At 56.7% G+C, this 16172-nt stretch overlaps 2 protein-coding genes across 11 annotated transcripts; both read right to left on the reverse strand.

The window, feature by feature from the left end:
- Positions 1–69: 69 nt before the first annotated feature.
- On the reverse strand, positions 70–7956 carry Slc25a22 (solute carrier family 25 member 22). Of its 7 annotated transcripts, none has more exons than XM_021646206.2 (10): positions 7767–7956; positions 4376–4561; positions 4134–4259; positions 3838–3893; positions 2966–3056; positions 2339–2457; positions 2049–2223; positions 1816–1970; positions 1652–1727; positions 70–1569 (listed from the first exon to the last, which is right to left on the reverse strand). In XM_021646206.2, exons 2-10 carry the CDS (start codon positions 4393–4395, stop codon positions 1416–1418), a joined length of 972 nt encoding a protein of 323 aa, XP_021501881.1. In that variant the 5' UTR covers positions 4396–4561; positions 7767–7956; the 3' UTR covers positions 70–1415. The 7 variants fall into 7 exon arrangements, with proteins under 7 accessions (XP_021501881.1, XP_021501885.1, XP_021501884.1 ...); XM_021646210.2 differs by having other exon boundaries at positions 7752–7847; XM_021646209.2 differs by lacking the exon at positions 7767–7956 and adding an exon at positions 5545–5692.
- Positions 7957–8308: 352 nt separating this feature from the next.
- Positions 8309–14442, reverse strand: Pidd1 (p53-induced death domain protein 1). Of its 4 annotated transcripts, none has more exons than XM_021646253.2 (16): positions 14358–14442; positions 13342–13727; positions 12550–12963; positions 11984–12193; positions 11846–11900; positions 11543–11744; positions 11336–11461; positions 11045–11224; positions 10821–10968; positions 10592–10727; positions 10364–10514; positions 10154–10277; positions 9954–10072; positions 9755–9868; positions 9451–9650; positions 8309–9201 (listed from the first exon to the last, which is right to left on the reverse strand). In XM_021646253.2, the coding sequence occupies exons 2-16, from the start codon at positions 13649–13651 to the stop codon at positions 8952–8954; spliced, it is 2739 nt and encodes a 912-aa protein (XP_021501928.1). In that variant the 5' UTR covers positions 13652–13727; positions 14358–14442; the 3' UTR covers positions 8309–8951. The 4 variants fall into 4 exon arrangements, with proteins under 4 accessions (XP_021501928.1, XP_021501927.1, XP_021501929.1 ...); XM_021646252.2 differs by having other exon boundaries at positions 14264–14417; XM_021646254.2 differs by lacking the exon at positions 14358–14442 and adding an exon at positions 14147–14270.
- Between the last annotated feature and the right edge of the window lie 1730 nt (positions 14443–16172).

The raw sequence follows: 16172 nt of genomic DNA on the forward strand, positions 1-16172 counted from the left end.
GCAGAGGAGAGAGTCTGGGAGTCTGCCCTTTCCTCACTGTCCCACACAAGCAGACTCTGAAAGCAAGCATCTACTTAGAATATTTATTTATCTTTTACATGACAAGACACAAAAAGTTACAACTTCTTAAAACTCTTCAAAAGAAAAAAATATATAATTCTGTAAGCAGCAGCAGCAGCTTTCAAGGTACAGACATGATAGGAGGGGCGGCTCCCAGGAGCAACCGTGAACTAGTGGCGGCCCGGACTTGAGCCCCAGGTAGTGTCACAGGGAAGGGGCCTCCATGGAGGGGGTTGGGCTTGAGGGACACAGCACCAGCACTTCAGTCAATCACCAAACACAATCACATGGCCAGGGCAGGGGAGGACTGCTTTGATTCAGAACAGAGGATCCAGGGCTGGAAGGGTGGGGCTTTCCAAATATGGACCGAGGCCCAGAGAGCAGGGTGGCCCATACTGGCCTTCATGCCTGCCCTTCCCCCACAGCCACCTCTGTCCAGGAGTAGGGTTTTCTCAGGAAGAGTTACCAGGCTGGAGAACTAATGTATTGGACGGGGTCAGCAGAAGGCCTGAGGCACACAGAGCACACAAGCACAGGAGAAAGGCAACTGTGCCCTTATGGGCCCATCCCCAAGGAGCCTGGCCAGCTGACTGCTGGGAGGTGGGGAGAGCAAGCTGCCCACCACAGGCACACAAAGACCTCAAGCAATCTGGGTCCCACGTGGTGGGGGCCCAAAGGCTCACCAGGAAGAGGATGTGTGGGGTGCCTGGGATGAGAACGAATGTGGCTGACTGACAACCAGCCCCGGAATCCTAGCTTGACATGATTAGGGTACTCCAAGCCTTTCTGTGAGGCTGGCTGGGGAGGCAGAGTGGGGCCCTGGATGAGGTGGAAAGAGCAGCAGGGGCAAACAGACTGATGGACGGAGGACAGGAAGAGCCACATGGGCACAGCAAATTCAATAAATAATTTTGTGTGTGTGTGTGTGTGTGGGTCCCCTTTGTAGATGAGGAGAGCCTCTGAGACCGGAGCCAGTGGACTACAAGGTAGGGTCTACCTGCCCAGACCAGGCCTGGGGCCCCCAAGCCCAGAGACCAGCTCTGTTTCAGGAGGTGTTCAGGCCAGGCGGGGCTGGGTTGAGGTACAGGGTTGGGACAAGACTGGCTCGACAGGACTGGCTTGAGGAATGTACAGATTTCTGCAGTTTCTCCATAAATAAGACCTTGATCCCGTTTTTTTTTTTCCCTTCAGGACCCCATGGGGGCCTACGTGTGCACCACCCATGTGGACCCTGCACCCTCCCCTTGCCTTCCTGTTTGATGGGGAGGATTGGGGAGAGACCATTCCTCCTCAGGCTTGTGCTGGTCACCCTGTTCTGGCCCCAGCTCATAGGCCAGGGAGATGCAGCCACGGGCTCAGGCCTGGGGTTCTTGCAGCAGCCCCAGCAGGGACTCAGCGATGCCCAAAAAGTAGACCACCTGAGCAATGCCAAACAGTGGGGCGATGACCAGCGCACGGCAGTAGGCACCTTTCAGGAAGGCTGAAGGCCCCTCATGTCTCCAGATCTTTCTGTAAAGGAGGAGAAGGTCAGAACTGATGTCCAGCCCAGCCCCACCCTGGCCGTGCCCCAAGCTCACGGGACCTGGCCCACCTGGCACAGTCCAGAAACCCGGAGTAGGTGTCCTCATTGACACCCCGCTGAAGTGACTGAAGCCGAGTCTTCACCACTACAAGGAACAAATGAGTCATGACTGGGGGAAGGGGGACTCCTGTCCCTCCCCTCCCCCACAGTGGGGCCCAGACCCAAGCACTGACCATCACAGGGGTTGACAGCCACGGCGGCTGCGCTTCCAGCCACACAGCCTGCCAGGAAGGACACATAGAAAGGTGACTTCTCCTCGGAAGATGGGCGGCCCAGCTGATTGAGGTTGGCAAACAGGGGGAAGTAGACGATAGAAAAGGGGACATCCCTGTGGAGAGGGAAGGAGTGAGGCCCATGGCAAGGGCCGGCAGGCAGACCACCTCCTCACGTAGGCCAGTCTTCCCACCTGAGCAGCGTGGCCCCCAGTCCCTTGTAGAGGCCAGCAATGCCATGGGTCCGCAGCAGCTCCCGGGTCAGCTGGGTGGCTGTGGGCCGAGGAGCGGCTGGAGCCTCTACCGAGGGGTGGGCACCTCCCTGAGCCGAGAGCTGAGCCTGGGCAGCCAGAATCTTCCTCTGAGCAGCTAGTAAGAAAGGTTCTCTGGTCAATTCCCCCTAGCTTGGGAAAGGGGAAGGGGCAGGTGTGACAGGGTCTAGCTGTTGTCCCCACCCACGCTCTGTCCTCTCCCTGCACCTTACCAATGCGGCCTGCATCTTGCAACTGGATCTTCAGCATCTCCATGGGGGTCGTCACAATCACCTGGCAGGTGCCCGCCCCACAGCCTGCCAACATCTCCTTAGGCAGGGTCAGCTTCTGTCTATAGGGCAGGGCTGGGACTGAGACGATGAGGAACGGCTCCCTCCCTACATGGGGCAAGGACTGTCTGCTTCGCTGGTGTAAAGGGGGATGGGAACTGTGGAGGTCCCATGGGGGCACAGCCCTGGGCTCCAGACCCTCCAGCAACAGGCATCCAGCCCAAAGGACAGATGGTCTCATACACAAGGGCTCAGAGAGGGATGGGGAGCGGGAGGGGGCCAACCTTGTAGCCCCACCCTCCAGCGATGGGGTGGTTGCTTAGTGCCCCCAAATTCTGGCGGCAGACAGTGGCTAGGGGCCAAGAGCCACTGACTCAGCAGCTGCTTTGCACCTCCTCACGTGGGCAGCTCTCACAAGGTCAGGGATGTTGAGCAAAGGGACTAAGGTAGAAGAACCACTCTCTGGGCATTTGTTATCAGCCTAGGGGACTGCTGGGCTAGGGGTGGGGTTAGTAACACGCCCTTCCTCAGGACCTGCGCCCTAGCAGCCAGGGCGGCTGAGCTCCTCACCCATCCTTAGAGAGCTGATGTCTGAAGAAGTCATTAGCTGCCAGCTTGATGGCCTTCTCGGGGGTGACCAGGGTCAGGTTTACTGCTGCTCCTGTGGGGCATCTGAGGGTAAGCTGAGGCTTGCGGGACACGAGCAGGTCAGGCAGGGACAGACTTGTTGGGTAGCTTAGGTTAGGGAGACTATGGGATAGCACTTTGCTCCACACTGGCAAAGCTCTGCCTGGCACTCCTTGGCTGCAGCCTCCTGCCCTCTCACCCACATATGGGCCTGTTTCGTGCCAGGCAGGCGGGAACCAGGCAGGATGGGGTGGCGCTGTGTCCTCCCTCCCCAGCATTCCACCTCCATCTGTCTCTGATTTTGGCAGAACAAGCCTCTCCTGAAAGGCAATGAGGATCAGGGCCCCAGAGACTACAGTGCGCCTCCCTCCTGGGGACAGGTGTGCCCACTGGCAGGACCACAGTGTGGGTCAGGGCTCAGGGAAAGGCTGTGGGTGGCTGCTCAGAGCTGAGGGCTCAGGGCCACACAGCATCTGGGCAAATCCACCCTCAGGGATTGTTTCCTAAGCTGCTTTGTGTAATGGCTCCTGCCCTAGGCTGTAGGCGCAGATGTGGTCCTGCCTGTCACAGAGAATAATGGAGGAGATAGAGGAAAAAAAAAAAACAAAAACAAAACAAACAAACCCTGTCCTGCTGTACCAGGTGAGGGTTGAGACCTCCCTGCAGAAGACTGTCCTCTTCAGACATTCAATGCCCCCATTGTGCTCAGGTGTTACCACACCACACGCCATGTCCACACTCACAGACCGAGCCCAGGCATGCACCCCTGCCCCTGCTCCCGGCCAGACCCGTCTGTTGCCCATCCCAAGCCTCACCCCTGTACATGCCGAAGTAGCCCTCAGAGCGGATGGTCTTGATGAGGCAGTCAGACCTGTAGCCAAGGGGATGGCAATAAGCAGTGGCCAGCTGGACCCTGGCCCTGAGTCAGGCAAGGGCAGCCAGCACCACCTCTGCCCAGTATAATCATCCAGGGCCCACAGAGAAACCAAAAACTCTGTCAGGGATACGAACTTCCTCAGGCCTGTCCTACCCTGTCTCCCCTTGATCAAACAGCAGCAGAGATCAAAAGTGGAAGCTGCACCCACATCCCGCCTCTCCAGCTCTCACTCACATGCTGGCATACATGCGCTGGCCATTCTGCTGGTTCTGCAGCCGTGTCTTAGCCAGGTCGATGGGGAACACGCAGGTGACCCCGATTAGCCCAGCGATGCCACCATTGATGAGCTTGGCCGGCAGGCTGTGTAGGCAGGGTCAAGTGTCAGGACTCACATCCTCAACCACAGGACAGGGGGGCCGGGGGTCATGCTGGGGAGGGGGTGGAAGCCAAGACCAAAGGCTTGGGGTCTCTCTGACCTGATCTGCTTATCAGCCATTTACACCAAGTGAAGCAGGAGGCTGACTCAGGCTGGGCGATGTAAGTGGAGGCACTGATGGGGAGGGGCTGGTGAGGACAATGTGGGTGGCTGGAGGCGGCGGTGGCGGCTGCTGGTGGGGGAGGGGATGTCCTCACCTTCAGAGCAATTTCAAGACTTCTGCCACCTGAAAGAAAGAAGGACAGAATGAGTGGTGGAAGGGGTCTGTCAGAGAAAGAAGCCTCTCCACCCACCCACCGTCTCACAGGGGCATGAAGCCCCTCACTCCCTAGACTCCAGGCTCCAGGCTGCAGCCATCAAGGTGCCCTGGGGATACAGTGGAGAGTGGTTGGAGGGAGAAAGGGAGGCCACCCATCCCTGGGGCCACCTGGCTTCCCTTCGATGCCCTCCCCGTGGCGTCCTCCCAGGCAGCCAGGAACTCACGCTCACACGCATATGCTCACGCACAGAAGGCAAGCTCCAGCTTTTAAAGGGCCAGGTGCCTTTTAATGCAGTGGTACTTGGACCCTGGGTTTGAGCTGTGATAACTGGTTCCCATCCTTAAACAGAGGCAGCTAGCATATACTATTTTCGGTGGGATGCGCGGGGCGGGGGTGGGTTCTCCTTTGTGGAGCTATTCGGTGGCGGAGCAGAGCCAGTTCCATGGCAGCTCACTGTGGGCCACGGAGCCCCTTCCCATAGAGAAGCAAGATTCCCACTCACACCGAGCTGGTTGCCCAGCTTCCTGTCCACTTCCCAAAAGGAGTGTTTCACTCCTGACGGACAAAGGAGCCTAAGGATAAGGACTTGGGGAAGAGATGACGTGAATAAATGGCATGAAGAAGGAAGCAGAGGGATGTCTGTCTCCTACAGCATCTGTGGCTGGTATACCCTATTCCTTGAGAGTGGGAGAGAACGGGCCTCTTCTATTAGCAGCAAGGATGGGAATTCGAGAGCCAGCCTCAGGGGGCTCCCAGGAGGGAGCCAGTCATAAAAACAAGTCCTGAGTCCTCCCCTGGGTCTCTTCCTGAGCCCTCAGAGGTCAGCTGTCACACATGAGCTACTGTCCTCCGTGCTGCCACATGGGGTCACATGGCTGTGTCACACTAAAGAGCCCCCAAACGACCTACTACCCACCTCTACCCCCACAATCCAAGGGGTCCTGCTCACCCTGTGTGCACCCCCGTGTGCATACAACTGCTTCTCCACCGCTCCAACAAGTATGCTCACTGAGGAGATAAAGAGACTGCCGAGGGGGAGGAGGCGAAAGGCTACAGGGATTGGCCGAGGGGCGGGGCGGGGCGGGCTTGGGGGTGGACTTTCTCTTTCACTTTGGGCTAGAGGGTAATCTCTGCAGCTTTGGGAAAAGGAAGGGGGCTGAGACAATTTCTGGGGCTCTGGGGCTGGGCTCAGCCTGGGTGCTAAGGAAGGGACGGACTAACCCTGAGAACCAGGTTGCCTATGCAGAGGGACCCCAGCCCCGGGGGCCACCATGTTCTCGGATCACTCAGTAGGTTTCTGTCTGCAGGCTATGGGATAAAGCCCCGGAACCCCAGGGCAGGGGGCACCCACTATGGATCTGTCAACCTGTGCTCTTGAGAAATGGGTCAATACCCACTGTGCTGTGAGACCTGCGTATACCTATCAGAAGAAGGTATACCCACTCTCTGGAAAGAGCAAGGAAGGGATGCTTGACTTTCAAAACCACCATTGCCAAGCACAGGCTCTGCTCACCTGGCAGGTCCAGAGGGCATGGGGGTGCCCTCTGCCCTCTGCTCCACCTCTGCACAGGGGCCTCAGTGGAAGAGCTCCTGTCACACCCTTCTAACCCTGGCTGTGGCGCAGGCCTGACCTCTGAACTGTAGTCCTTCCCCATACCATCCTCTAAAGGTAAACTAGCTACAGCAGCCTCTCCCTGCGCGGCCTGGTCTCTAGGAGAAGCGCAGTCCTTCCCTATGCCTCTGCCCTCAGGAAGAGTGAGCCTGCTGTCCCTCAGACGCTACCTCCCCTAATATCGGAGATCTGGGCACCTGGGTGTCCCGTGTGTCCTGGGAGTCAGACAGACCATCTGAAGCCCAGGGAAGAGCCGGGCAGGCACTGAGATCCCTAGGGCTGAGTCAGCCCTGCACCCAAACCTAAACAAAACAGAGAGCACAGTTGCCCGGCTAAGAGTGACGGATTCTGCTGCCCGGAACAACAGGCAAAGGGAACCCTCTGGGCTTTTCTCTCCCTCCACATCCCTAGTGCTTGTTTTTGGTTGTTGTCCCTGTTTCTTAGTTTGGTTTTTTTCTGCAGCAGCCCTGGCTGTCTTGGAATTCACTCTGTAGACTAGGCTGGCCTCAAAGTCAGAGATCTGCCTGCCTCTGCCTCCTGAGTGCTAGGATTAAAGACATGTGCCCACCACACCAGGCTTTTTTTTTTTTTTTTTTTTTTTTCCTTTTTGGTGTGTTCTTTAACTCATCAGTTTGAGATAGCCGTCAGGGACCCCTCAGCACTATCTGGTGTTACCATAGAAACTTGACTATCCAGTCAAGCCACTGAGGATCCAGCTCTTTCTGTCTACCTGTCTCAGCCTTTCCCAGTCTAGCCACAGGCCGACTGACAAAGATCAGGTTAGCCTACAGAGGCTAACAGCTTCATACAGCATCTTCCTGACTTTCCATGAATGAAGATGCCTGTATCCTGCTGGTGACTCCCTCTTTTTAACCCCAGCTCCTGGGAGGCAGAGGCAGGTAGGTGGATCTCTGTGAGTTCGAAGCTAGCCTGGTCTACGGAGAGTCCCAGGGCAGCCAGCGCAACACAGAGAGATCCTGTCTTGGAAAAAAAGAAAAAGAAAAAGAAAAAAAAAAAAAGAAATTAGGCTGGGGCTAAACCCAGCCACCAGCGTGCTCCCCCCCCCCCAGCCAGTCTCTCTCCCCCCTTCCTCTTAGGGAGGTTAGCTTTGCCTTGCAAGCTAGAAGGGAGAGGGCTCCACAGCAAGGCACAAAGGGAAACCAGGATTGGGGCACATCCTCCGCTCCAGGCCTGACCATGCCCTTTACCCTACGGTCGGGGCTCAGCCGGCCTCGCTATCTCCAGCCAAACGATGCGGACTCTGACCATGTACTGCGCCCACGCAAGGCCAGTGGGTTCCCACGTGTGAGGAGCCCCCATCCTCAGCAAAAACGACTCCAGCCTCAGTTCTGGAGCTTCCACACTGCTGGGACACGTGTGCGCGGGACTGAGCACGGCCTTCCACAGCCGGTCGAGGTACCCGCCGGTCCCGGCTCCCCCGGAGCCGCTGTGTCTGAGCAGATGTCACCTCTCCCAGCCACCAACGCCTCCCTTTTTCTCCCCGCAACCCAAGCCGTGTTTGGGTGGACGCCACGAGAACTGACCGGCTAAGCACTCACCACACGGCCGCCGCCGGGATCGCCTCCCCGCTGTGCCGCGCGCGGGGCCTGCACCTAGGCGGGCAGGCGCGTCTCTCGGAGGCGCGCCCGCTCCGCCCTAAGTCCTTACTGTCATAGGCTCCCCCTCCTGGCCGGCGTGGCCACCGACACCAGCCACAGCCTCAGGCCACCCTTGAGGGGAAGGTCTTTCCCTAGGCTGTCTGGCCCCCTCAATCAAGGATAGGGACCTAGAACAGATGGCAGAATGGGGTGACCTGGGGGAGGTTTGGTCCCCGAGATAGATGCTCCTTAGACACTGTGTAAGACCCTGGTGGGCAGGGCTTATGCACCATTCTGTCACATAGGTGACTTTGTATCCTTACCTACCGCAGGGTTACTATGTAGAATGGCTCCTCCTGGGAAACACGCACTTGAGGGCCTACAGATGGCTCACGGGGTAAAGGTGTTTGCAACCACTCCAGGTGACCCCGGTTTCACCACTGGGGACCCATATGGAAGGGAGAACAATCTCTGCAAAGTTAACTGACACACACACACACACAGTAAGTAGCTTTTATTTTATTTATTTTGTTTTGCCTGCATGCATGTCTGTGCACCGTATGTGTGCCTGGTGCCTGCTGAGGCCGGAGGAAGGGTTCTGATCCTTTGGAACTGGAATTACACACTGTTTTGAGTCATCACGTAGGTGCTGGGAATTGAAACTGGTTCCCCTGAAAGACCAGTCAGTGCTGTTAACTGCTCTCTCTCTCTCTGTGTGAGCGCCACTACACCAGAAGAGAAAATCAGATTCTATCACATATGGTTGTGAGCCACCATGTTGTTGCTGGGAATAGAACTCAGGACCTCTGGAAGAGCACAGCGCTCTTAACCGCTGAGCCATCTCTCCAGCCCCTTTGCCCCATCATAGTAGGAAGTACGGACACACACAGGGACTTGGTTTCAGATCGCTTGGGCACCCCTCCCCTGTATCCTTCAAGTACATCAATCTCTGAGGTGCTCTAAGAGTTGGAAGTTAGCTTGGGCTAGACGGTAAGACCCTGTCTCAAAAAGTAAGTAACAAACCAAGCTTTCTAAACAGCGACAAGCCTTTGTATGCCTGAGCACTGTACCACACAGGCGAGGTAGAAGGATATGGGCCCTGCCCACTGGCCAAGTCAAGTCGAAGGCCAGCTTAAGCCTGTAAGCCTAGGCCTGGGCAGACTGTGAAGCCGAGGTGCCAGGCAGACTGGAACCCTCTGGGGCCAGCCCTGTGCGCCGGATGCTATCCTGGTACTTGTGGCGGCCAAGCTCCAAGATGGCACGCACTTCTTCGGCCACATCCTGCCGGTCACTCTGTTCCAAGGCCTTTACCAGGTTTCCCACAGCTTCTGGCCGTCCAGTCTGGCGCTCAGCCCAGGAGAAGAGCATGTGGCGGATCTGCCCATCCAGGTCATCCCTTGGAGGGGAAGAAGGTGGTCATGGAGGTGTTTTGCCCAGAAATACACACAGAGGCTCAGTATATCTCAAAACGAACTTCCTTGGGCCAGGCCAGTGCCCAGACTCTCCTTTTCTAGGCTGATATTTGCTCCGTTTCCATCTCCTTGAAAGCTTTCAGCTAGTGCGAGGGGGCGAGGGGTGGGATGAGTGTCAGCCCTGAAGCTGAGGCTGAGAGGCAGGAGGTTCACCGGAACTCACGGAGGCCTACCTGAATTCATGCCGGATGCGCTGTAGCTCTCGGTAGGGCATGCCTAGGTGCAGAGCCACGGCTGGCCAGTCAGGACCCAGGCGTGAGGCCACACTCAGCAGGTTGCTCTGAGTCAGGAAACCGGTCTCTGCATCACCCAGGTTTAGAGGCATCAGGGAGAGGTCATTCCCCTGTCCACTCCCCTGGGGCCCCCGGAGTCTCTGTCAGGAGGCAAGGATACAGTAAGCTTGCACCCGTTCTCTTTGTCTTTGGTCACCCTGGGACTCCTGTCTCCTCCTGTCAGCTTATGCAGCTCCAGCCTCACCGGTAGCTTGATGGGCAAGGTGGCCATCCACAGCGCATCGGTACCCTTCCTCTGCCGGGCAGCCTCAGCCTCTTGAGGCACCTCCTCGGGAAGTGAACCCCGATAAAAGGACACCTGGGGAAGGAAGGATCAGGTGGGGTTCAGAGCTCTGGCCTCGGATCCAGGTACCTCAGTCCAAGATCCTGACACACCAACCCACCTGGCCTCGAACAGCCTGAGTTTCCCGGTCCAAGGTTGTGGTAATGTACACCTCCTTGACATTCTTCAGGTGGGAGTAGAAGACAAAGCAGATTCTGCCGTCCACACAGTCTGGACGGTCTGCAGAGTCGGGGCGAACTCAGTGGGAGGAGCCAAAGTGCCACACCCCGTTGCCCCTCCCCCCACAGAGGCGAGACCTACCGGCATCTACATCAATGCCCCGCTCAAAGGCCGCAAAGAACTTCTCACCCTCAAACATCTCCACAGTGTCAGAGGGTTCAGGGCCGCGGTACCGATCCAGCAGCCGAACCAGGGCGGCATCCACCTGTGAGGCACCCACAGGGATTAGACGCCAGCGCTCTCCACCCGCCCTGGCCTTCGGGTCACCCCACGGCCTTCCTGCCGCCCCACCTTGTTTCGGGGCAGGCACTGCAGCAGGACCTGCTCAGGGTCTCGGCGCCTCTGCAGCGCAATGAGGTTCACGCGGTGCAGCCGCAGCCGTTCCCAGGCCTTCCGTGCCAGGCCCCCCACACAGTTTTTGGTGGTATACCAGAGCCAGTACCTGGAAGTGCCAGAGTTGAGGTGTGGCCATACAGACGAAGGGCGGAAGGGGTGCCGAGGAAGCTAGGGGACACTGACCAGGAGAAGTGCGTGACCCGGAAGCGTGCGTACAGGTGAGTGAGCTCCAGTGCCACCTGAGTGGTGATATCGTCCCAGGTGGCTGTCAGGGGCGTTCGGTACAGCAGGTGCAGGTGGAAGCGGTCCAGACTGAAGCCTAGGCAGGAAGTGGCAGAAGGCTAAAGCGCCCCCATAAATGCCGTTTCCCCTTCTAAGCACCCATCTTTGGTCCTGTCGCACGCAGCATCACCTGTGACGCCAGCAGGCAAAGGCAACTGCACAGTGACAGGCTGCAGGAAGCTGGGGGGGCCGCTCTGTGAAAGGCACAGCAGGGGGCTTACTGATGCCTCGGCTTCTTCCAGGAGCGCTCTCAGCTCTAGTCCGGCCATGTGTACCACCTGGACGGAGAACCAACTGAGTGCCCTCCCCTATGCCCAGGCGCCTCCTGCCACTCTCGGCCCTGCCCTACCATACCTGCATGGAGACTTGCCGAGGCTCCTCTGTGGCCCCAGGGGGGAAAGTGACTTTGACCCCAGGGTGACCTGAGGAGCACAGGAGTGCTCCCTCTGGCGGCAACAGACAAGCGTTGGAAACTGGACGCAAAACAACAAGGAACCAGGAGAAGTGGGGTACCTGGCAGCGAGCCCAGAGCCTCTGGAACATTTGGGAGGATAGGGTCAGGGCAGAAGACAATGCGCAGGGGCGGGTGGTGTCAGGGCAAGCTGCTCCCATTTCCTCACTCCCAAGGACCTATTTAGCTGTCACCTTGGGTGCCTCTTCCTCCAGATGGGTCTCTAAGTCATTCCAGCTGTCGTCACTCCGTGTCCTCACAACCACTTCGCGGCAGCGACGGACTCGTGGAGGGACAAAGAGTAGCCATAGGCTCACATCCTGTCAGGCAGGCAACGGTAGTGTGTGAGACAGGGCCAGGCCAAGGCTACCACACCTGCCCCCTACCCATCCTGGACATGCCTGCTGGAAAGCCACCCCATGAGGCTGCAGCTCCAGGACACCACTGAGCAGGAAGTCATGAGGCCCCAGAGAGACCAGGCCTGGCTCGGGCAACCACAGTCGATAGTGGATGGTGATGGGTGTGGTGGTGGCTCCTGCTGGGAACTGTAGGCGGACACCACAGGCCAGGGTCACAGAACAGCCATGGGGAGTCACAAGGAAGCTGAGTGAGGAAAGAAGTATAAGGGCAGACAGACAAGGTGCCCCAGTGTGGCCAGGGAGACAGGTTAGAAAGATGTCCACTAGCCACCTTCCCACTGATACCTGTCCAAATCTGACGTCAGGAAGAGCTTGGGCATTTCTGGCATCTGGGCTATGTCTGCACAAGGGACAGGTATGTGGTCAAAATGGTGATGTACCTTCATCCTTTCATAGGCTGGCCATGCCCCATGCCATGCCTACCTGGGGGACTTGGGGGCACTGGAAAGGCCTCACCCAGAGGGTTCCCCTGCAGGCGCACAAAGGGAGCGTCCAGCAGCTCAGCGGGCAGGTCACGGAGCTGGTTGTCCCTCAGGTCGAGCCGATCGATCAGTGGCAGGTGGGCCAAACCAGCGGGCACTGAGGTCAGGAGGTTGCTGTGCAGAACAAGGAGCCGCAGGGACCGCAGCCCCGCTGCAGGCAAGGGCTGGCTTAGGGTTGGCAGAGGGCCACTCGTGGCGGCCCTGGGCACCTTGACAAGACACTCACACTGAAGGCCTCAGGCCCTACCACATGGTGAGACAATGATGCATGTGAACTACAGGCAACCAAGGAGGGAGAAGAAAAGTTAGGGGGCCATTTTGGAGCAGTGAAGGTTCACAAGCCAGGTCTCAGGTACAGTGGCCTCTGTGTAAGAAAAGGGGCCGAGCCGAGAGTGCCAAGATTTCAGGGCTGTAGGTGGCCACATGGGAGTGGAGTTCTCGGCAGTGGCTGAGGGGCATTCATTTGATATTGGCTGGTGGACCAAAACTTGGACCATGGCTACTCACCAAGGGAAGCTGGGAGATACTGCAGCCGGTTGGAGGCTAGATTGAGTTCCCTGAGGCTCCTCAGGTCTCCAATCTCATAGGGTATGGTGTCGAGAAGGTTCTCAGAGAGATCAAGACGCTGAAGGTTAGACAGGGACCCCAGTGTTGTGGGGAGCCTTTGCAGGCGGTTGTGTGTCACAGTAAGGAAGGTAAGGGTGTGCAGGGCCCCCAGGGCCTCGGGCAGCTCTGAGAGACAGTTGTGGGAAAGCAGCAACGCGTCCAGGCTGAGCAGTTCCAGGACACAGGTCGGCAGCGTCTCCAGCCTGTTGAAGCTCAGGTCCAGGTGGGCCAGGCAGGCCAACTCACTCAGGCCAGGAGGCAGAGTGGTCAAGGTCCCATGGAGGCAGGCACCCAGGGCACCCCGGCTCTGGCCGCCTGGAAGAAACAGCTGTAACCCTCAGAGTTGGAGTCTGCGTTCAGCCCTGAGTGACAGAGAAAGCACCAGGCAGGAAACCTCCCTTTTAAGCCAGCCGGAAGGGCAGAGAAAGACAGAAGCACAGACAGAGAAGACCACCAATTCTATCAGCTGACGGTATTCCCCAGGAAAAACTGGGATCTGCAAAGAGACCCAACTGGGCACCTTCAGGGTCCTAAGCTCAGGAAAGAGAGCCCAGCCAGCCTCACTTGGGGAGGAAGGTGCAGGGAGAGGAAAGCTTTGGAGGTAGGGCTAGCACAAAGATGGCCTTTGTGACCAACATGTAGAGTCGAAGCATGGCTAGAGATGAGGACAGCATCAGGAGCGAGGGTACTCACCTTTAAGGACCAGGGAACGAAGGCGCAACAGACTCCATGGAACCTGAGCTAGGGTGTCATCTAGCAGTTGAGGGTCCTCGTGGGTGCTGAGCCGCAAGAACTCCACCAGCAGCAATTGTGGGGGATTCTGGGAACAGAGGTACTGCAGGTGACGGCAGCCCCCAGGGCGTAGGTCCAAGTTCAACTGGTTCCCAACCAGGAGAAACGGTGCGCCAGGCCTGGTCTCCGCAGCCTCCAAGGCGGGTCTCGCAGCATCCTCCGCAGCAGCTGCAGTTTCCTCGGGCTCCAGCCCCTCCAACACTGCAGCCATCACCCACGGAAGGTCCTTGGGGACCAGACATGTCCCAGCTTGCAGAGCAAGCCTGCTCGGGCAAGGCTGAGGGAAGCTGCAGAAGCAGGGGGAGGAATGGGCTGTAGGGGACCAGCTCCTCCTCCAGGTCAGAGCAACAATAGCTCCGCTTGGAAATAGGGGAGCTCCTGAAACCACCGGCCCAAGAACCCAGGGCAGGACGGGTACAGAGCCGAGTGGTCACTGCGGCCCTAGGGCCTGCACCCGTGCTGTTAAGGAGAACTAGATCCTGGCGTCTGGGAGGGGCACTAGGCAAGGAGAATCTGTGAACAGCACACCCTGGAGAACCCTGCTAGATCTAAGACAAGGGTAGGTTTTCTGTCTCAATTCTGGAATCTGGCCACGTGACCCCTGACCCCACCTACAGGGCTCTTGTAGTAAGGGCCCACTTATAACCTTCACACCCATCAGCTTGGGGAGGACCCGAACCCTTTCCCACTGCAGGCGTTGCTGTACCGGAGAGGGTCGGTAAACAGTGTGACAGGAAGCCAAGAGGACTTTGGGGTACCAGGGCTAGGATCTCACATCGCGGCCCCTAGAAGACGCTCTTGCGCCACAATTCCCAGTTCACACCTCCGTCATATGGGGGACGCAGAGAGGGTCTCAGTCGGTGTGGAGTCGCTTTGATCCCGCCTCTGCAGCAAACTTCCCGCCGCCCACTGAGTACCTGCCACGCTGGTCTCCGCGCCAGTACAGGCGCGCTCCACGCCGGCTTCCCGCCGGCGCGCTTCCGGGCGGGCGGTGGCTCGGGCTCCGCCCCTCCCGGCCAGCCAGTAGGAGTTCCCAGGGACCCTGACTGCCACCTCCTGTCAGGTTTCCAGCTGCAGCGAGGTGGGTGTAGGGCATGGAAACTCATTCTTTCAGACCCCTGCAACCCCAGACCTGCCCTGTCACTGCGCAGTGCGTTCTAAGGCAGGAATTTTGGGGAAAACTTTAGGGACTGATCGATCGCGCTCCCTGCTGGAAGCTAGAACTTTGAATGCAGAGGTGCAGCCAGGCTCCCTGTGGAAACCGTCTAGGATAGCAGTTCTCAACAGGTGGGTCGTGAGCCTCAAGAAAACCGCTATCTCCAAAAAATATTTCCATTAGACCAATAACAATAGCAAAATTACACTTGTGAATTAGAAACAAAATAATTCTGTGGTTGAGGGTCAACACAACACGGGGAACTGTCCAAGCAATAGGAAGGTTGAGAACCAGAGTCTAGGACCTGTTGCTTTGAATAAAATCTCAGTTCTTCGACTTTAGAGAGCCAGAGGCTGGGGTGAAAGCCTGCTGGCTCAGAGAGGCAGAGAAAGCGCCCAGCTGACCTTCCTCTTCTGCCTTACTCCCAGTTATTCCAGGAGGATTCTTTGTTGCAGGGACCCATCAGCTGCTTGGAGACCTTGAAAGGCCACGGTTAGGAATGGTCATGGCTTACTGTAGAAAACGTAAACATTTTAAATGCCGCATTCAGGAGATCTCCGAAAGGTTTGAGGACCACAATCTATTATGTACTTACGAGGTAAACAACTTAGTTCCTAGTTACCGGCTTCAGACTAAACCTGAAAACCATACAGAAATCTAGCTGACACCTATTTCTAGAATTAGTTAGTACTCAATATGACTATTAGTATCATGACAGAAAGTTCGTATGTACATAATAATCTTATAGATTTTTGAGACAATATCTATACTTTTTTTTAAACCAGAAACAATTTTTTAAAAAGATTTATTTATTGTTTATACGGCATTTTACTTGCATGTGTGCCTGCACACCAGAAAAGGGCACCAGATCTCATTATAGATGGTTATGAGCCACCATGTGGTTGCTGGGTATTGAACTCAGGACCTTTGGAAGAACAGCCAGTGCTCTTAACCTCTCCAGCCCCAATATTTGTACTTTAAGAAAAATTTTAGAGCTGGGTGCAGTGGCACACACCTGTAATCTCAGGGAAGCAGGAACTGGCAGATTGCTGTGAGTTCCAGGCCAGCCTGATCTACAAAGGGAGTCCAAAACAGCCATAGCTACACAGAGAAACACTGTCTAAAAAAAACAAAATGAAGAACAACAACAAAAACTAAAAAGAAAAGAAAAAAGAAAAGTTTTAGAAGCTAAGCACGGTGTTGCTGGAGGCCATACCAGGTGGCTCTTCTGACATGAGACAGAGATTTTGGATTTTCCTTTAACAAGCATGTGTGGGTTTACAGAAGGAGAGAACCACACTCCAACCGCAAAGCCCACTTTAATTTTTGATGGAGCTGGGACCACATGAAGACCATCTGTCACTTATGTCTGTAGAGGGCAACAGAGACAAGCATTTTGGTGAGCCAGCTGCATGGCTGGAAGAAGGGAGACCAGGCCCGGGCTGTTCTGCCCCTGGCCCACACCAGGTGGTTGTCTTAGGGAAAGGGACTAAAGATTAGGCAGGATGGTGGCATGGGTACTAGCACTAGTCTAGGGCTCTGAGCCTGGATTTCAGGCCAGTCAGCTGGAGGTGGG

The sequence above is a fragment of the Meriones unguiculatus genome, chromosome 1, assembly GCF_030254825.1.
Source record: "Meriones unguiculatus strain TT.TT164.6M chromosome 1, Bangor_MerUng_6.1, whole genome shotgun sequence".
NCBI lineage: Eukaryota > Metazoa > Chordata > Mammalia > Rodentia > Muridae > Meriones > Meriones unguiculatus.